General features: G+C 37.9%; 1 protein-coding gene across 4 annotated transcripts; it reads left to right on the top strand.

Moving 5' to 3' along the window:
- The first annotated feature begins 2,055 nt into the window (after positions 1 to 2,055).
- Positions 2,056 to 21,013, top strand: LOC105205583 (LIM/homeobox protein Lhx9-like). Of its 4 annotated transcripts, none has more exons than XM_011174980.3 (7): positions 2,056 to 3,101; positions 4,458 to 4,728; positions 8,858 to 9,208; positions 12,321 to 12,494; positions 13,160 to 13,383; positions 17,588 to 17,823; positions 18,090 to 21,013. In XM_011174980.3, the coding sequence occupies exons 3-7, from the start codon at positions 8,898 to 8,900 to the stop codon at positions 18,342 to 18,344; spliced, it is 1,200 nt and encodes a 399-aa protein (XP_011173282.1). In that variant the 5' UTR covers positions 2,056 to 3,101; positions 4,458 to 4,728; positions 8,858 to 8,897; the 3' UTR covers positions 18,345 to 21,013. The 4 variants fall into 4 exon arrangements, with proteins under 4 accessions (XP_011173282.1, XP_039312490.1, XP_039312491.1 ...); XM_039456556.1 differs by having other exon boundaries at positions 2,058 to 3,101; positions 17,558 to 17,823; XM_039456557.1 differs by having other exon boundaries at positions 2,058 to 3,101; positions 4,397 to 4,728; positions 17,558 to 17,823.
- Positions 21,014 to 21,821: the final 808 nt, after the last annotated feature.

Below are 21,821 nucleotides of genomic sequence, written 5' to 3'. Positions count from 1 at the left end.
GACAATGTATCTGACTGTCACTCACTTTGCTCAGCTGCAATTAAAAGGCGCTCACGCCGTGCGCGATGAATTGCGCACACGCGCCTGGAACGGAAGTGCGTCTCATATATTCTCGATTTGTGCGATAACACTTAATTTACATGTACATCATGCGAAATTTAAATCAGAAATGTAGGAAATTTCAAAGCTAATTAATCTATATATAAGCTTTAAAATATTTTGAAATCCGAAAACACACACACATATTATCCTCACATAGACTTGACAGTCCCGTTACGTAAAACTGTAAGTGCTGAAAGAAATTTACGACAGTCTTATATAATTGAAAAAAATTCTGCTAAAAATATAAACAATAAGATTAAAATAAATTTGGATATTTTACATTTCGGGAAAAGCCTGAAGTTCTTGTAGAAAATCAGCAATTCCAAAAATCCAAAGAGTACTTGAGCCTGCAATTACGCTCTCAACATGATTTCGCACGAGGGAATTCTCGTTAGGAACGAGTCCAATCGACAGTGCTCGAGGAGACGGAGTGACAAACTGGTGACGATATTAAAATCGCCGGGAACACGTTTTTCGCCAGCTGGCGTCGTTTAAGTAATAATTTGTACCTGTATGCGTGACTGACGCGTGACTAACCACTCGCGTGTCACGTCATTTCTCTTCCCGAGAGCGCCTCTTCCCATCGGGATACCCCGATTGCAAATTAATTGAGAGTGAAATGTGAGCGCGCGCGGGCGAGTGCTTTGCGGGCGAGACGTCGCGGCTAATCATGAATAATGAATGTCGCTCTAGCACCGTTCAGAATGTTTCCGGAAACACGAAATCGGTGATGTCACCGGAAGGAAAGGATAAACTGGCAAATTGGAGGAAGAGTCGAGACTTGTACGAGCAGTATCTCTTTTCAACGCAAACGTTACGTTAATTTGCTAATTCGACATGAAAGATTCTTTCCCAAGAAAGTTTAAGGATGTATGCGTCACATCTTGAAATACAATGAAAAATTTTTAAATGTTATATAAGTTTTTAAATCTAAATTTTTATACTTATATTTAATTTAATTTATGGAACTTATAAATAAACTTGCTTCAGCCTGTTTGTTTATCATGATTGTTGTATGTTATTAATACGAGCTTGAGTTTATTAATAAAAAATTTTATATATTGTTATCAATTAATAACTTATTATTATCTATTTGTTTTTGTAAAATTTGAGCATAATTCTCTTATTAATTTAAAAGTTACTTTTTAACTTTCTGTTTGCTCGTGTTTCTTATGCAAAATTGTCTTTTACAGTACTTATTTGTAAATGTAATGATAAAATAACGTTATAAATTAAACATTATTCACAATATCTTTTTAGATATATTAATAAAACATAAATATTTGTGTAAATTTTATTTAGATCGCTTACTTATTTAAAAGTTATTTACCTGAAGTTGTAGCAATTATAGCGTCATTTTTGCTGCATAAGCTACTACAAGTTAAATTTTTCATTGTTTTCTTCGCAGCTGATTTCTATGCCAAAATTCGGGTATTTACCACCAAAATATTTTGTTGTTAATTAGGAAAGAAAAGAATAAAAGTAAGAAGCCTGTAGTTTTGTAATTTCGATAATTTTTAGCTATTGTAAAATTACAATATCCTTAAATGAGTTCCTTTTTTGAGCAAATTTTTTCTTTTATTTATTTTCAAGTAACCATTTATGGTATGTTATCTGTTCATTGTATTAATTTTTATTTGGCTGAAGATAAGTTGATTTCAAAATTTTTATAATTAATAATAATAATAAAGAAATTTGTGTTTATTAACATTTAGTCTTCGCTTTATTTTTACAAATAATTATTCAAATTTTTTCGCACAGAAAACGTAAAATACGTATTTTTGAATTTCTTTTTGTACATTCTTTTGACATTTTTTAAAATTAAACTTAAAATTTAAATGATTTTGACATTTATAATCAAAAATTGTGAATTAAAATCTTTTTAAATATTTTCCTTTTAAATAGTGGTTTTTAAATAAAGAGTGGTTAATACATAATGGATCTTCATAATAAATGCTATAACAGATATTAAATTACACATTGAGATAAATGTGATAAAGATAAAACAGTTTGCATTATGAAAAGCAGAGATAGAATAAAAATCTCACAAGATATTTTGTTTCGATACGTTTCCTAAATTGGACAGGTCCTCTAAGAAAACACAGTGACTTGACAACCAACATTATCACTCACACACCAGTGATATTATCATATACGATATCAACGACAACCACCAGTCGACGCCAGCTATAAAGAGCGAACTATTTTCTCGCGGAAAACAAAGAGGAAGGGGGAGAAAGTGAGGGACCGATTGTGAGAAAGAGGACAAAGGGAAAGCCGTAAAAGGCGCCGGCGCGGCGCGCAGACGCCCGGCGTCCCGACGTCGCTACCCCTCGGGCCGGCTTCAAAAACCCCACCCTGTCACCACCCCGGCGAGATCGCAGCATGAGAGGGCCAACCCCGCTTCCCTGCCGCGGCGACGTCCGCCCCTGGCCCTGGGTGGCCGTCCCAGGATCGTAATGTTATGCCGACGGGGAGCAGCTTCTATCCCGCACGAGTCTACTGCATCCTTCGCGCTTCCTTCTCGCACTCCGGCGACGCTTTTGCGAGTTTTCGCGCACCGCGGGTTTCCGGCGCGCCAGTTTTCCGCTCGCAGGTTTTCCGCGCGCGAGTTCCGCGCGCGCTCTCCTGAAAATGTCCCTCCGTTCCTCTCATCGAACTTCCGTTTCCTCGTGTAAACGTGTCTAGTCTATTGCGTTTCAAAATCCCGCGAAGATCTCTTTTGATAGTTTCTCGCAAATTTCCATGTTTGAGAATTTGGGAAACAATCCCGTCGCGCTTGTTTGTCGGTTGCATGCAAGTGTCTCGGCGGCGAATTCGCGTGATCGTTAGACGAGTGTAAGAGAAGTGCTCTAAATCGATGAAACAAGTCCAAGGCAGTGAATAGTATTGTGACGTGTTTAATGTTTTGCATCTTGGAATCCGACGAAAGGAGGGATTGACGTGAAATGATCGAGAAATCTGATGAGGATGCTGTAGTTTGAGAAAAGGATAAACAGGTAGGCGTACAATATTAAACAATTAAAAAATTAGATAGTACCGTTATCCGACGAATTGTGTTAATGACAACTGGAACTTCGTTGTGCGCTCCTCACGAAGAAGATCAAGAAATTAAAAATAACAGCGATCTTCAGTAAAAAAATTTAGAAGTTTAAGGTTTAATATTTCCCGTGATTTCAAATAAATTCTAAGGAGTATAACTTGAGAACGATTTTAAAGCTTCTAGAGAACCCAAAAATTTAACATTAGGACATCTCACTGTAACTGAAAAATCTCAGATCTCATTTTTCCAAATCTTTTTGAGTGAAACATATGTAAAAAGGTGAAAATTTAATTTGTGCAATTTTTTAAGTGATTTGTCACTTTAATAAAAATAAAAAATTACTCCTGTAGAGTGCAAATTCACTCTTCCAGAATGAAAATTGAGCCTGTACAATTTGGAGTGATTTTTTACTCTGCAAGTTTTAGAGAGATGGTGATCCTAAAGTCTAATAATTAAAAAGTTTAAAATAAAAGTGTAGAATCTAAGGATTAGATCTTGGCTCTAATTGATTTGATTTAAAGAATACAAAGCTCGATTCTAAGCTCGTGAGAGTTCACAATTTAAATTTAATTTAGATTTAAGTCCACAAAAAAAAATATTTTTTCATGGAACATTTTTAAGAAAAACTAGCTAATATATGCAATTAATATAGAGAAAAATTTAGTGCGTCAGGAAAAAATATAGCGCAACTGATTCAATTCGTTGTTAGAACGAATTTGCGACGAAAATTGAATTCAGGAACCACAATTGTGACTCAACCAGCGCCTTCTTCTAAGAAGGCAGTAACCAGCATTTTACTTTGAACATTCCGTGACCACTGTGGTCACACTCTTTTGCTTAACCGCAATTGAAACCCATTTAAGCTTTCGTCACTTAAAAAATGCTTCTCTTTCCATCATTCTAGATAAGATTTGCAGCTCGATTCAAATCACAGTTTAATATACATTCCATTTAGACTTAATCATTTTATTAATTCTAGAAATAAACGTTTAATATTTTTTTTATCTTTAAAATCGTGAACTGGATCGTGGGAGTTGAGAATTTTATTCAACAAATCAATATTAAATTTATTTGGACCCAAGTTTCACAGAATCCGATAGTTAGACGCTGACTGTTAGCAAAAGTTTCCCTGAAGATTAGTCTGAATGCACGATTAAGTTTCTTATTCGAAGTAATTTATACACGGAAGAATACTTTAGAGTAGATACAATTTTGCACCTCTCTCGTGTCGCTCGGATTCTATTATCGTAGGACCGATGTCACGCAGAGAAAATTATCTTCTCCGTCCACGCGCGGCTTTTCGCTTGTCCAGAGCATGATTGATGACCGCAACGACTGCCTGGTCGGTTCGAGGCAGCCGAGATCGTCGGAGCGCCGGAATATCCGGGGTTGGAGCCGCGCCGCGACCGAACCGAACCCTGGAAAAGTTAGCAGGCCCAAGATGATCGAGACTTAGATGAAAATAACCGAGCGGGAGTAATTTTGGCCGCGAATGCTTCGTCGCCGGCGAGCGGAGAGAAGCGAGGGACGGCCGCTAGTAGAATTCACCGTCGCAACCGTTCCAACTGTTTAACCGATTACAGGTGAGCGGAGTATTGAGGGAAAATTTATTGGTTGTTAAAGTTTCTCAAAACATTTTCGAATATCTTATTTCATCAAAACAGGAAAATTTTTAGCATTTGTATTTTGATGCATGGAACATTGGAACGATGTGTGATTTGATAATAAATTTTAGATAATAAGTATCAAATACACTTATAAACAAGTATCAAGTATATAAACATGAACACAATGCAGATTGCTAACGAAAGTAATAAAATGTAAGCAACTTACTTTGAAAAGCTATATTTTCAATATTTGCAAATATAATAATGCCTGCTAAAATGCAATTAATGTTTTAAGCAAAATTGCCAGGAATTTGGAAATTTTTCCCCAAATTTAGATTTCGTAAATTATTATCACAAGAAATTTTTTGGAAGGATAAATATAATATACATCTTTATACTTTTTTTTTCTTAGAAAAAATCTAAACTGTTTATCCTCCAAAGAAATTGCCTGATAATAACAAAATCCAAATTTAAAAGAAAATCTCCCATCTATATTAACATCTATATTAAAGGAAAATCGATATCTACATATAACTTTGCTTATAGAAAGATAAAAATAATGTACATCTTTACAAAATTCTTTAATCTTTCTTATTGAATTCTTTAAACAAAAATTAAAAATAAAACTTTGGAAATATAAATACAAATCAAAAAGTGTCTTCTATTAGATAGTATAGAAGTATTTATAACATTGTTTTGCATTTTGTAATAATTAAGTTCTTCGTAAGATGAGCAAAAAAGAGTATCAAAATAGTTTTTAAAAGCTCGACATTGCAGACAATGTAAATGGTACACTTTTTCTTCCTCTCTTGTTAATTATTTGTACAAAATATTTACAAGTTAATGTATACGAGGATATACCCCAAAAGTCTTTCACTTCAATGGAAAATATTTTTTGTTAATTTATAAATATTTTATACTGTTCTTTTTATACAAAACGCCAAATGTAGATAATAATTAAATTAGGTTATATACTAATTTAATAGATAGACCTCATAATGATGTGTCTTTTATCATATCTTATATAGATTTTATCATTTTATAATTTGTCTTATAAATAAATGTCTCAGTTTACGTTGTACCCCAATTTCATGTTTAAAGAACCGCACACATTATGAAAAAAATATAAATAAAATTTTACTGTCGCTACCATCACAATTTAAACAACTTTTCTGACTTTGTATCAAATTATATTACTCGAGATTCCGATTTTTACATCTATAGAATAGATGCTAGAGAAAAACTTACCCCTTTATTTGTTGACTATAAATCTCTGCCAATCACAATTTGCTGACATGATTTTACAATAACGAACATCACAATTAACATATTTATACCCAGATTTTTTATTTATGTACATTTGCGACAACTTACTGACATTAATTATAATAGTTTCTAAAGATGATCTGATCGGGATCGAAACCTGTATGTCATTATAATTTAGATGGTTTCTATCTAACATGATCCTTCAGTCGTCGCGGTAGACATTCTGGTACAAATGCAATTTCGCTGACGTAACTACGCGTGTAGTTTCTCTCTCTCTCACTTTCTCTCTCTCTCTCTCTTTCTCTCTACAGAATTCCGTTATCGAGAGATCAACCGAATTGATTTTATGGAAATATGGCGAGCGATAATATCGAATCCGCATGCGATTGCAGACATAATGCCACCGCAATGCACATTCGCAGGGATGCTGAGCACTTCGCTTTTCACCTCAAACAATACCATTTTCAAGGATGAATTAATTAACATCGAAGAGTCGTATTGTTGCGATTGACGTTACGGCAATGCTTGAAACGATACTTCCGCTACTCGACTTGCTTCAATGAAAATGGCGAAATAATATGTTTTTACGTATACACATGTATACCTCCATTTAATCCACCTGGTCGAAATCCAAATCTGATCGATTTTGGAAGTTATCGAATAATTTCTCCTGAAACCTGATTTTTACAAAAGTTACTTGAAAATGGAAAATTATTTTTATAGTCGTGATCATTTTGTAGAGATGTGAGAACAAGCACGTAACGAACAACCGTAAGCGAAAGGCGTCACCTCGCGGTCGCGTAAATCGCGATTCGAAGGCGAGAGTCGTTCGTTAACGGATTCATTACCGCCGACCACGAATTGTTTTCATTCATCGATTCCTGCTTGCGTCACTTGAGTAGCGTGTCTTGAATGAACGCACCTGCACGCGAAGCGATTCGTTAAGGATCCCGATCCTGGATTCTCCGAGTCTTCGCCTTGCAAGGAAGAGACCAGAGACTCGTTTCACTCGTAATTATATAATAGAATTTACAATGTGTGTGTGTGTGAAATAATTTTTAAAGTCATTACAAGAGGAAAAAAATTCAACGCTTTCAACAAAAACTACTGAGGTGTTATTTAGCAGCAATCAAACGTTTTATATTATACAACAAAAATTTAGTTGCTTTTGCAAAATAAATGTACGTAAAAAAAATTTGTTTATTCTAACCCAGTTTATACTAACTTACAATTTTCATTGGTTCATTTTTACCAAATTTTTGATTCAGAGAACAAATGATTTTTCCTCTAATGTGTGTTTATATAGGTAATCCTCTTATAATTTGATTAATACGGTGTTCCATTCCTAAAAATATAAATAAAAAGATGTGAATAAATAAAAAAGCTAACAAAATTACGTATTTTATTTTTATAAAACTACACGGAATACACGAAGAGAATAATTTTATTGTTGTATTTAAAAATTTACGTACAGATTAGAAAATAATTTTTTTACGTTTTTTGGACTGTCAGAATAATTACATAGCACATCCATATATGAAAATATTGGGGTAAAAGTTTAGACATTCTAGTGTCTGAACTTTCTGCCTCAATATCACCGTGCTCGGTTATGCTATATAATTATTTTGATATAATTATTTGTGTCTAATCAACTCAAACGTCCAATATAAATTTTTTAACATAATTATTTTCAGATCTGTATTGCATTAAAATTGTTCTTTCCGTGTATGTTTATTTCCCTGACCAGATTGAGAGAAGATGCCCTATGTCATTTGACTGCACTCTTTGTATTATGTAAGAATTTCTCCAATTGTTTAATTACATTAGAGAGAACCACGTTATAGAAATTCCCTGTTATATGAGAATTGTTTATATTTTATGTTTTGCATTAAAAATATGTGTTATTATGTCTAAAACCAAAGTTTAACATAATTGTTAAACTTTTAGACATGGAAAAACTATGTACATTTATTATTGTCAAATTTTTAACATTTACGTTGTTATATATACAAACCAAGATATGATTCTGAAATTCTAGAAGTACATTTCGCAGTTAATATCTCAAATCACATTAATTGTCTCAGTCTTAAGGGACGAAGTTTTACTGAATAATGAACATCCCAGTCTTAAGGGTGACGCGTAGCTTCGTGTAACAATAATCGGCTAATCGTTGGGTCTCGAATTCGATCCTCACTTTATGTGTACCTTGAAAACTTATTGTTGAAGGTTGAGAGTTGAAGGTTATAAGTTAAGAAATAAAAAGTAAAAATGGTAATCGTTTCAGAAGTTTTAATATTATAGAAGAAATCTAATAGATTCAAATCTGACGAATAAGGGTAAAAAATGGTCCAATTCCAATCTTTCTCTCTCTCTAATACTTAGACAAATTTTTTCCAACATTTACACTTAATACGTACTAACTTTGTTTGTTAAATTGCAACTTTAATATTCCTTACAAATTAATTTTTTCATTCAAACGGAAGTTATATGACAATTTAAAGTTATACACATAGACTTCATAGTCACCCCGTATCTTGAAGTAGCTTTGACAATCGAAAAGCCGACGCGTAAAAGACTGTTCCATTTCACTTTATCTTGCGTCAAGGTCGTCAGTTGCGGTTTCATCATTCATGAAATTATCTACAAAATAGGCAGTACAAACGAATAATTACCATCGTACTTTTATGCATTATTCGGAGAAAGTTGTCTCGAAATTGTCATTTCCAGAACACGTACTAAATAGATATAACTATAATCGCAATTTTTTTTGCATCTGAAGTAGCTTCATCTAGATAATGATATGTTATACGTGACGAAGACTTGCGATAACCATTTGCAGAATGCAACGACATGCGTCGTAGCGGCGCGCGTGAAGCGAGATGCTGAAGGAAGTCGGCTGCGGCAGCACCACACCCCCGCCGGGAGACGGGGGCGGCGGGGCGAACGGTCGGCAGATCGGCGCGAACGAAGGTGGCGGCGGGGGTGGCGGGGGCGGTGGCGGTATCGCCGAGGGTGCCCTCGGCTGCGGCGGCTGCGGAAGGGAGATCGCCGATCGCTGGTACCTGAGGGCGGCTGATCGCGCATGGCACTGCGGCTGTCTGCGTTGCTGTCACTGCCGGGTCCCCCTGGCCGCCGAGCTCACCTGCTTCGCCAGGGACGGTAACATTTACTGCAAAGAAGATTACTACAGGTTGGTTGAAGCATCAGTGATACTCTAAGAAAAGATCTTGTTGCATTATTTAGAAATCTGGTAGACTCAACCAGTACGTCTGTTCAAAAACAGACGAATTAGAAATCTTGTAGGAATTTCCAGATTATAGAGAAGATAAGGGGGCTGTGAGGTTGGGCGTGGGTTGGTGAGACACTATCATATTTCGTATAATTTGCGTTGACTTCTAACAGTAACATAAAAATTACTTCAGTCTAGTTGAATGGTTACTAGTCATCAGTGTTCACTGAGTTTGTATAAAGGCTAAATTTTAGTTTTGTAGAAAGCAGAAAATTTTACAAGTGTATACTTTATTTGCGTAATTTTGAGAAGTATGTTACAAATTAATGTTCTAATTTTGGTGTAACTTATGAAAATCTTGAATGTGGCTTTTAAGCAATGTAATTGAATTTAATATGTGACGTAATGTATGTATGAATCCAGTATATAAATTTATATTATGTATGGGAAAGGTTCGCGAACCATTTTTGGATTATTGACGTTCTTACAACTTTACAATCTTATAGTAGACACTGCATAATACTTATTGGTAACAAAGAAATTATTTTAAAATGTGTTCTTCTTAAGCCGAAGAAATTATTTAAAAAATTATTTAAAAAAAACTTGTTACCTTTTATAAAATTAATTGTTAGTGTACCATGATTCCCCTCTTATCTCACAAACATATCCTTTTCTCGCTATTTAATAAATTGTAAATTATGTTTGTTTTATGTACTCGATAAACTTTTATTTATTGGTAGAATTCTATGGTGTTTATAAGAATTACGTCGTGTTAATAATTAATGAGTTATTAAAAAAAAATAACGAAATGGTATTTCATTACTCTCTTTTCTCCTCTAATAAAATCTATTAAATGTTTTGATTGAATCAAAATAAAATCTCGAGTACCATTACATTAACCAGAAGTTCTGCTTGGTTTTATCAAAACGCACACAATCATGTGTCTTGTTGATATAATAAAATCATTCTTCTCAGTGTACATAAGGAAGAATTAATTGTTATTTTTTTAAAAGAAGAAAATAATCGGAATTGAAAACCTGTCCTCTAAATATATTCTTTAAATCTATTAAAGCTTATATCCTTGTTACATATATTTACCGGAAAATTTTGTCTTTTTAAAGGGATTTACGTATCATTGGAACTTGAACATACGCGTCTCCTATTTGCATTCGGCTGTCACGGTTTCGTGGGAGAAAAATTTTGATTTCACATTAGATTGTTCTACGTTGAATTATTTAAATAACGCATACGGAACTGATGCGAAATTTATTAAAATATAAGTATTACCTTGCTATTTTATTTATTGGGATATCGTTGAATTTACATACGACGAGCGGATCTCTTGCTCTCTTTTCCCAAAACGCCTTCTTCCTTAGACCACACAAAATGTCCACTAATAGCTGTCTCCAAATACACAGTTCTAGTCGTTATTCAGGAATTGGACCTTAAATTCCACACTCGGCGCGGCGATATACTCGCCGATAGAGAATGCGGGGAGTCATAAGAAGAACGAGAAAAAAAATCAATTTCAAAGGATTAAAAAAATCCTCAAGAGTATTGCTTATTATCTACGTTTAAAAGCTATAAGGAATCTTAATTCTAAAAAATTGTGGCATCCAAAAGTTTTAACGTTCGTAGCTTCGTAGGAACGATTGAAAATTCTAGTGAAACTAAAGATTGAAACGCAATGTGAACGTAACCGTAAACAAAGAAATGTATATCGTTTGTCATGTGAAATAGCGCGCTTACGCGATGACGCCCGCCGCCGCGCCGCGCGCCGTTTCGGAACGAGGGTGGAATGAAAGGCCGAGAGGCGAGTTCGTTAGAGCGTGCAGGGGAGGAATTCAACAGCCGTCCTGCATGCAATATGCAACAACGTGAGCCCTTTGTTTCCGTCTACGCGAATGTGAACGGTCTGCTTCGATCCATCGCGAAATTTACCTCAAGTTGTAATTTGCAATGCATTCACGACACTCGCAGAATAATGTATATAATGTACCGTTAGATTTCTAACTGAATTTAGTCTTCGCCAATTTTTAGGCAAAGCTGATAAAATTAGATGTGTTCAACAAAATAAAGAAGATACAAGAAACTTGGAGATTTTTTAAAATTTCAGTCAAATTGTTTCAATCAGAGTCAACCAAAAGAGTAAAATAAGTAATATAATAAGTTTAAAAGATTATATATGTGCGCGTATATTGGAAAATTCCAAAACTCTGTGTGTATGCGTAAAAAATTATAGAAAAATTCTTAAATACTAAAATAACACGTTAAATATTAAACATTAAAACAATCTGATAAATTACAAGAGACTTATCATAACTATATTCGAAGATTAATTCTTTTTAAAATACGTTGAACATATAAATATAAGAAATATATATTTTATTACACATATATACCCATCTTGAAATCTAAGAAATAAAACACAATCTCAAAGTTAATGCTTACACTCTAATCAATTATTGCCATAAAATACATAAATGTATAGAAATGTATACAAAAAATGTTTTGGGTAACTTCCACGGTTTTCATATTTTTATGACTATGTATTTAGATCTTCCAAGTATTTTTCAATTTTTTAATTTAGTTTCCAATTTTGTAAAATAACTTTATTACATTAAAATAACTTCATCATGGATTTTGGAATAAAATTAACTTTAATTTGTATTTACAGAGGAAATATAATTTTAGGAAAACATAACGAACAGGATATTTTAAAAAGCAATGGATTTTTCGAAACTTTAAATTCACAATTATAAAGTGTATAAAAAAATCATAAATATTTTTTAATTCCGACGAAGTTCAATGATAATTTATTTATAATCATATATTTGCTTTGTGGAATTATTTCACATTTTTAAACTTTAAAATGCGCGTGTATAAAAAATGTGTTTCTCAAATTTTCATATTTAACAAAGAAAATCAAATCAATTCCAGACAGTTAACACGTTCCTTGTGAGATAGTTTTTTAATAATTAGAGGTATTAAAGAAATTTATTGAAATTTCCAAGAAAATAGAATTCAAAAATCCATACACCCACGGATAATTCTTTAACTGTTTTGATTGCAGATTATTCGCGGTGTCCCGGTGCTCGCGATGTCGCGCCGGCATTTCCGCCTCGGAACTGGTGATGCGAGCGCGCGACCTGGTGTATCATGTGGCGTGTTTCACTTGCGCCTCGTGCGGCATCCCGCTGAACAAAGGCGATCATTTCGGCCAGAGGGACGGATTGGTGTATTGTAGGTGAGAAACAGGAGTGTCTGATCATTACTATCCTTCAAAGACCGTCTCTCCTTGTTATCAACGAGTTCGATGACGAGGTTGACAGGAGCACGAAGCGCTTTGTCGCACCGAGTCATTCTCCCCTTTTACCTCCCCTATCTCCGCTCTAATGATAGTTGTTGAGTGCTAATGATGGTCATTGGAACGGACGGATTCGGACTCAGGTTCCGGGAAGACGACCGCGACGACAGATACCGCGAGGCGTGAGAATGAAAGAATTAATGAATGTCAAGACTTAACAGGGTTTCGTGATTTCTTCAAACGTTTACGAAACTAAACATTTTAAGTTTACTATGCGCACTGTAGAATTTTACATTGACGATCGAAAGATCCCTTGACAACTGTACAAAGACCAAGAGATCTCGCCGCGAGACGGAGTGGGCAAGTCACGCAGATTAACTCGAATTCCAACACCCAACAACTCGCCTAGAGTTAACCGTCTTATCCCTCGACTAACGATAATCCCCCGCCGCTTGCTAAATCCCGTCCCGCGTGGTATCCGGCGCGGATATCACGAGTATATCGTCGAACTCGTTCATCGAACTCGAACGCATAACGCGGAGGTCAGGTCGTCTATCGACTACTTGACAGAGAGGTTGACGACTGACGAGCACGTCGCTCCCAAGACCACACTACGAGTTGCTGTGCTGCGCCGGCGATTACGGGGGTGCCGCCGGCAGCATCGAGGACCTCGGCTCGCCGGGGGTGTCGCCGCTACCGGCTTACTACGAGCAGAGCCCGATCGCCGCTTCCGGCACGGTGCAGAAGGGTCGGCCGCGGAAGCGGAAGCTGTCGGAAGTCACCGGCTCCGAGCTTCCCGTCACGATGAGACTGGCCGCTGGAGCGCTCGGTGAGTCAAGCCAATGTATGTTCCGCAATTTTGTATCGATCGTGAGCGATCTTCTTTTGCCTTCGTTCGCCCGCACTTCCCTCATCCCTAGATGAGCCACCCCCTAGACCCTTCACTCGTTACTTTTTTTTTTATACTCGTAGCACCAGACTCTTCCGCTTTCTCTTTCTGCCTCTTTGCTCTCATGCCTTCTCTCTATTCCACGCTACGGCAAACGAATTAATCGGTGGAGTTGCATTGTTTACTGAGCAATGGATATAATGGGGCGTTCCTTCGTGCAAACATTTGCCCGGGCCGAGCCAAGAATCGCAGATGTTATTTCATTTCGCCCGCTTGATTATTCGGCTCGTTAACTGGAGCCGTTCGACATCTCGGCGAGCGGAATTCTTTAACGAAACCTCGCGCGCGCTACGCAGATGTCTAATTGCTCGACGACTCAATGTACGAATTCCTGATAACAGAGACACCGTTTGTCGTCCGGTAATCCTCTTGTGATTCTCTTTTCTACTAATCGCAATCATTTCTAATCGTTCCTTCGCGTAGGTAACGAGCGACAGTGTGAAATTACGGCACGATGAAAATCGTTATCGTGCGAGAATTATAGTGGATACTCCACGAATCCCAGCGTGATACCCTGGATGTAGAAACACATAAATCGCCGAGCTAATCCTCGCGCTATCGCCATCACGACCTCGATGAAATGCGGACGGGCGGAACTCACGGCACTTCTTCGGCCGAAAGAAATTAGAAAAATGGCGGTGATACTCCGCTCGACTTGTGTCATTCGCCGGCGTGTATCGCGTTACGATATGATTTCCGCTCGACTTTACGATCGTTTCGGCCTACGGACATGAGCGAAGATGGCGAACGACCTGTGGTCGCGCGTGATTCCCAGTTATTTTATAATCGACGAGAACGAGGATCACTCTCCTCGGACTACCGACCGGAATTTACGACCAACAGCCATAAAATCGTCCATGAAGTCCTGCGTGCGTGGCCACGGGTGGGAACAGCCGGCCTGCGAGAGAGAGACCCTCTCGCGGTGTTTTATTGTCTTTATATATAATTGGGACAGTTTTTGCGAAAGGGACACGCCGACGACGGGGCGAGCGGTTCCACGGCGGCGAGACGCCGAGCGACCGACGGCAAGAAGACGATAATCCGACTGTTCTCGAGCTGCGAGACATGCCACATCTAATGCCTGACACCAGCTGACGTATTAGGATTACGATAAACGCAAAAATGAAGGTCGTCGGGGCGGCTCACTGTAAGAGGATTCAAGAATTTAAAGCCACCTATTGCCTTGAACTCGGAATTTATATATGAGGACAAATTCTGAAAAAGAAATATACTTTCTTCCAAATGTAATAGTTTGAAGCTTCGAATTACGTGACATAAAAATCGAGCAGCAACATGAAATGTCTAATATACGCTGTACAATGCAAATGCGATTATTATCCCTTGGAAGAAGGTCCGAAGCAAAAATGTTGGTATATTCCTCATAGCGAGAACGCGTCTTATGTTAGTCTATCTTGGAACTAAGAAGATAGTGTGTCCTTTCCTGCGAAGGGAAGGACACACGCGAGCCCTGGGAAGTTTCTCGCTCCCGTGGGGCTCGGCGGGCGGAGGGTGGGAGGGCAGATTTGGCGGTTTAAGAATGAGATTACAATTTGTCAGGGCGAGTTAGAAGCCAAAATCGCCGAGGCCGAGGACTGAGAATCGACGACGGAACGACGAGAGAGGGATTCCGATGCCGGCGGCGCGGCAAGAAACCCGCGCAGGCGGCATTATAGCGCTCCGACCGGCCATTCTGCTGGCAGCGGCCACGCATTGGCCACGGCAGCATTCTTTTCCGGGCAGATCGGCCAATCGATGCATCTCCCGGTGCCGATACCTATCTGTCACTGTCTGCCGGTGCCCGCAGCCGTTCCTCTTTCTGCAGAGACAGAAAGGCCCCGCCGGAGTCGAGAGGCGCGCTGAGAAAGTCCTAATTTCGATTCGTTTCGCGTGTAAAATCACGGAACTGGGGACCCGGTCTTTTTCTCTCTTTTTTTTTTATATAACTGCGCTTTCCTTAAACGCGAAATAAATTACGACTGTATTTACATTTCCGGTGGGACAGGGTAGAGACTTTTGTTCTTCTGGACTCGTTTCATGCGAGAAACGATTGTCCGGAAATGCGAAAGGAACATTTCTCGGGCGAAGTCTTCAAGTATGTGGAAGAAACGTCTTAATTGATCAATTAGCGGTGATGCCACCCCGCACGAATTTAACTGAATTATGATGGGCCGAAAATATATATAAAGAAACGCGGAATGGGGAGAAAGAGAACCGCCGGAAAGAGGACGGGCGTGCGGCGCGGCGGTTGTATGCGCAGTTGCAGTTGTTGCGCGCCGGCGGAGCGAAGGAACGCATCCAATAAATAAGACGACGAGGGTAACCATTGAATTCAATCGGGAGAAGAACGGGTTCCAGTCGACGAAGCGGGCGCGCGGGGCGCGGGGGGAGGGCGAGGAGGGATCCCAGAAGTAAATCCCCGAGCACGTATGCGCCATTACTGTTTATTGTTCCGAACTTCCATTCCCAACCGACGGCGATCTGCTGGTTCGCCAACGAGAGGAAAAGAAAAAGCGAGAAAGAGAGAAAGAGAGAGGAGAGAAGAGAGGAAACGGGAGAAAAACCGTTTTCGCGAACGGCCTCGCGGCGCCTTCGGAATTCATCTTCTTGTCGAAATGGACGACACGGATTTCGCCTTTTTTTCCTGGAGACGATTCGGAAAGCACAGTTACGTATACCTACACAAGATCGGAAAGGACAGTAACACGACGAAAAGGGGTCTTCTCTCGGACTTCTTACGGAGCTAAAATCCTGAGGTCACGCGCGCCGTTCGACAGACGTGAATTAAAAAGGAGATCGCAGAATGAAGTTACGGATAGAAACGAAGTATTTGTATTAAATCGTCGCAGAAGTCATTTCGATTTTCATAATTCTTGGACGAAAAGAGGCTATCTCGCGAATTCAAGTACATCTGACGTGATTCAAGTATATCGTACTTGAAAAGATTTTAAAGTTCTTTGTGCATCCGATCACTTCGGGTTTCGGAAGCTTCAAATTATTGGTTTCTTGTTTCGGCATGAATAAAAAGGGGCTTGATGCATTATACAATAACGAAATGTGGCTAAGATTAATTAGTCATTTTTTATGTATTTTTGACTGCCAAACACGAATTTAGGTGTGAAATGCTTCTATCAAGATTTTAAGACATCTGCTATTACGTAAAATGGGTAAAAATCGTAATTTTGGCATTGTTTGATAATTAATAACTTTCTCGTCTTGTGTATGCTGCAAAACTTTCGCAAAGTTTGAGACAAAAGATCTAAACTACCGCTGTAGGATAAAAAGTAAATCGAATAAGAGTTTTAAAATTTGATATCTAACTAAAACTGACCTTACTTAATCTATGAACCTGACCTAATTTACAGATGCGTTTCATTCTAAAATACAAATTTCCATAAAATATGGTTTCTTTATATTTTTGAGGTCACTGAAGATGTATTCAAATTTAATTTTAGAAATTCAAAATAACCAATTATAAATAATTTAATTTTACAAATTTTTGAAATTTTGCTGGTCATATATTAAATCCGCTATTTTGAATTTTTTAAATTTAAGTTTAGATTCGTGTTTAACGAGTTCACAGAAATATAAGTGTTCTATTTTGTGGAAATTTGTCCTTTCGAATTAAATGTACAGTTGTACGAGTTTATAAATTAGGTAAGGTCAGATTCTGTTAGATTAGATACAACTTAAAACTACCTTTGATTAATTTATTTCTTATCTTATAGCGATAGTTTAAATCTTTTGTTTCAAGCTTCGCGAAAGTTTGTAGCATATCCAAATTGAGAGTTATTAATCGTCAAAAAATACCAAAATTGCGATTTTTAGCAAATGTAATAGCAGATTTCTCAACATCTTGACTGCGATTGAGACATTTCACGCCCAGATTAGAGCAGCCGAAAGTACGCAAGAGATAAACTTTAAGACAAAAGGTTGATTTTTTGTTGCTCAGTGTAATCTTAAAGCGCGATATGCATTATCTAACCGTTTCCCTCCGCTATCGCACATCGCGCGGACGTCGATGGTTGCACGCGAAACTGAAAGGAGAAAGAAAAAGGATACTTTCTAGCGGACATCGCCGTTGCAGAGCTGCTGCATCCCACGGAGCTGTCCTCGTCGATGGAGTCGCTGGCCGCGTACGACGCGTCCGTGGGCTCCCCGGGACCGGTGCACCAGAACCAGCGGACGAAGCGTATGCGCACCAGTTTCAAGCACCATCAGTTGCGAACCATGAAGAATTATTTCTCGATAAATCAGAATCCGGACGCCAAGGACCTCAAGCAACTCGCGCAGAAGACCGGTCTATCGAAAAGGGTGCTGCAGGTACGGGCTCTACCTTCTTTATATGGAGTATTCATAAGGAGTCAGCTAATCGTTACTGACAATTACTTTTTTTTCTTGCGACAATCACGGTTTTCCTTCAATCGTGAGAACGCGTGCGCGAAACCGACCGACGTCAATTCTAATTCAAACACATCGCTTCTTTATTTCTAATTCTTGGAGCGAACAGTTTCTTTAATTACGATTGAAGAGCCGCTTTCAGGGAGTCGAGAGAAATTACGCGGTCTCTTCATTTTGCGTCTGTCCAGGTGTGGTTCCAAAACGCGCGCGCGAAATGGCGACGGAACCTGATGCGGCAGGACGGTAGCAACGCCGGTAGCAACGTCGGCTGTTCCGGTACGGCGGTATCTTCCAGCACCGGCAATTCTCCAAACGTCGGGCCGGCCGCCAGTATACTCGGCGACAGCAACAGCATGCCCTCGACCTCGATGGAGGAGTTACACGCCCTTCATCATTTGCATTCAGGCGTCTCCTCTCAGGTCTCCTTTTCCGACCTCTACTGACGACGGCTTGAAATGGAGGAGGACGCTTACAGTAGTCTCTCCAGCCATCTTGGATGAGGGATTATCGCGCTTCCCCGTGAATCGACTGACAATGAGAGAATCGAGGAGGAACTCGGCAAGTCGATGACGCGCGTCCACCCGTGGTCTTAACAAGAAATCCCGCTGACGAACGCTGACGTCGTCGACACGGCAGCGGTTGTTGCATAAGCCTGGGCTTCCTTTCAACAGTCCAGAGTGTGATCCTTACCGTGCTAGTCTCTTGAGAACGATTACTTAAATTTCGCGAAAGCCGATGTAGTTTTAATCTCGTCCGGAAAACAAACTTTGATTGCGCGAGGTCGGTCAAAGTCAAACGCCTGGCCTTCGAAAATTTGGACGAAAATGTGTCATCGGATTTAACGATAGGAAGTGAATCGTCGGAGGACTTTCCCGAGGGCAGCCTAGTCAGGTAGAATCTAGCGGATAACTTCGAGGACGATTATGATTAAATAATCAGTGATAATAATCATAGTTCCATGCACATCCGAATTACCAAAGATTACTAGACGATAATAATGATAATGTAATCTAGGTACGTATGCAAAGAGGATGTATCATTAGCGGTTATATCGATAATTAACAATGGAGTTTCGGGCACTGTCCGACATATGGGGTGTTCCAGAAAGATGTATACCAGATGTATGGGGCAGGCACGTGTCCAAAAAGAACTTGGAAGAATTCCTCCTTAATAAACTTTTCATACCCAAGTGAATGTTTTTAATTTTGACGTTTTACTTACAACTTGAATCATGCTTATTTGAAACTTGAAAATTTAAGCATTTCTGAAATGTTCGTTTTTTTTTTTTACATCTTCGATCTACCGAGCGTTTAAAAATTTGAAAATTGAGGCATACAAGGATGGGAAAGATCTCAAAAAATCTGAAAATCTGATAAAAGGTTTAAAGTTCTCGAAATAATTGCAAGACATTTGAATATTTCTAATTTGTGAGTGTCGAGAAAATCGAATCGTGAGTTTTTTGAATGTTGCCTAAATTGTACGTTCTATGAAACATATCAACGCACTCTAATTATTGTAAAACGTCGTATGCAACTGTTTAGAACACCCTATAGGTTGTCGCAAGGGCCGTTCAAATTAAATAAAGACTCGCCCATGTACGGACACACGTACATTACATGTGCAATCACGTAGGGAAATTATTTAATTTGTCCTCATTGATTTTATACGAGACTTCGCGCGCGACTTTTATCAGCTTCGCGCTGTTATCAATTGGCCGAGGATAATCAGTTAAATACTCATTAATTGAACTTACATAATTAGACGTTGATAATTTACGATGATCGATATGTTAACTTATTTATTTGTTATTTGATATAAAAGTTATCAAGTAACAACCTTCGATTGGCAGCAGTCGGTCGTAAAAGAGATATAATCTTGCGAAATTATTTTTTGCAAAAATCGCAAGAGAGAATTTGATTGCGATAAACAAAATTATGCGAAGCTCGATAAAAATTTAGGCGAGTGTCTACGAATTTTATATTAGCGGCGTAAACGTACGAAAGTTTTTCGTAAAAAAAGAAGAAAAGGGAAAAAAAACGGCGTTCCTCTGCTCGTGCCAAAGAACTTAGCTAAGGAAGAAAAATTTTTTAACGAGCTGCTGGAATTCAAAGGGCATAATATATTTTTGCAAACCGCGGTCCGGATTATCGCGTGCCATTCGGAGGATGAGAGAGATTTCGCCTTGATCGAGCCTTTCACATTATGCGTTCTTGCATTCACGTTTCCCCTCCAAATCACATCGTCTTTGAATTCGAGCAGTACGAGGCGCACACATACACACGTATTTTGACGCAAGTTTCACGCAATCCCGCGCACGTGGTTGCGTAATGAAGATTAGATTGTCGCGAGTACGCGAAACTTTGATCAAATTGAACCTCTTGGGCATATGTTGCGCGTCATATAGGAAACTATTTATTTAATATATTTGTTTTAATTTAAATCTAATATATTTCTTGTAACATCGAAATATGAGGAGTTTGAAATGTTGGGAAATTATTCGCGTTAATCATTGACGATTTCTTTTTTTTGTTAATTAATCAATCTTTTCTAGTTCTTCTTTCGGTCATTGATAAAGGGGTCATTACGCAAAAAGAGGCCTTTGCATTTTTGTTTTATATTTTTAACATTTAATCTGAAACTGTGTGCTTCAAGATATCAGCAAAATTTTGCGAAAACTTGAAACTTATATTTTGCGTTAATTATAATAGATAGCCAATACTTCAATATTAATTTAATAAGAAAGGAGAAACTTACAGTGTCCTTTAAAAAAATTTAATAACATTCCAGAAGAAAATAGCATTTCGTCCTTTCTTTGTCTATTTTATAGATTGTTATATTTATTTATTTTTATTTTAAGTGAAATAAGGTGAGCCCAAATTGAAATAAAGTGAGTCCAAATACTTTACGGGCATCCTTCATGACGTATCTTGTCACATAATGCTCGGCAGGGAAAATCGATAGATCGCACGTTAGGTATGTGTAGCATAGCGATCATTAAGCGTACATATTAAAGAGCGAATCAATTATTTCCAACTCTATAGACAAATTAATGTGCTACATTCGAGTGCAACTATTATCGCATAATAAATAGTTACATACGTCTCGACTCAGACACAACTTGCTGCCTTCTCTAATTTGCTGCACCTTCTCCGTTTGAACTATAAGACCGTACGAAAAGGAGGTAAGTTTAGATCGTGTTCCAATTAGTACGAAACGTAACACGAGATGTTCACGTTTCTTCAATAAATTGCGATGATTATTATTTTAATTTAAATTAAATTCTTTTGCGGATTAGTTTTGCATATTTTGCGTACGGTGTGCCCAAATTTTCGACAATACATCAAAACCAATATAAAACAGTTCAAGATTACTTACTTTCATTATTTGCATTTATAATTTCCAATTAATAAAAAATTGAAAGCATTTATAAATTGAAATATTGATTTTAATCCTTGGATGATTAATCAATTTTGGAAGAAAAAACTAAAATAACAAAAAAATAATTTTAATATTTTTAAATTAAGTACTGTCGAAAGTCTTTTAAAAATTACCTGAAAAAAGAAAAAAAAATTGTGAAAGAACGTCATGAAGATGTAAATACTTCAAAGCCTTGAAAACACTTTCTTCTACATCCAAGGGTTAAAAGTACGTATCATACGTTTCTGTATTCAAGAAAAAATCTATGACTTCAAAAATTCCACAATTAACACCCTGATATCCCACAATTGATTTCTTTTATAAACATTCAAAGTTTCAAAGTCCTAAAAATCAACGATTGCGGATTCGATTCAGTCATGTGAATGTCTAGGTGTTGAATATGTGTGAGACTCCAACTCAGGCTTCGCGTCGAGAGTCGAAGGCTCGGAAAGCGCAGGCACCTCCGAGTTCGAAGTTGAGAAGATTCAACCTGATGCCGCACC

The sequence above is a fragment of the Solenopsis invicta genome, chromosome 13, assembly GCF_016802725.1.
Source record: "Solenopsis invicta isolate M01_SB chromosome 13, UNIL_Sinv_3.0, whole genome shotgun sequence".
Lineage (NCBI taxonomy): Eukaryota > Metazoa > Arthropoda > Insecta > Hymenoptera > Formicidae > Solenopsis > Solenopsis invicta.
This window is presented reverse-complemented; position numbering and strand designations above follow the sequence as displayed.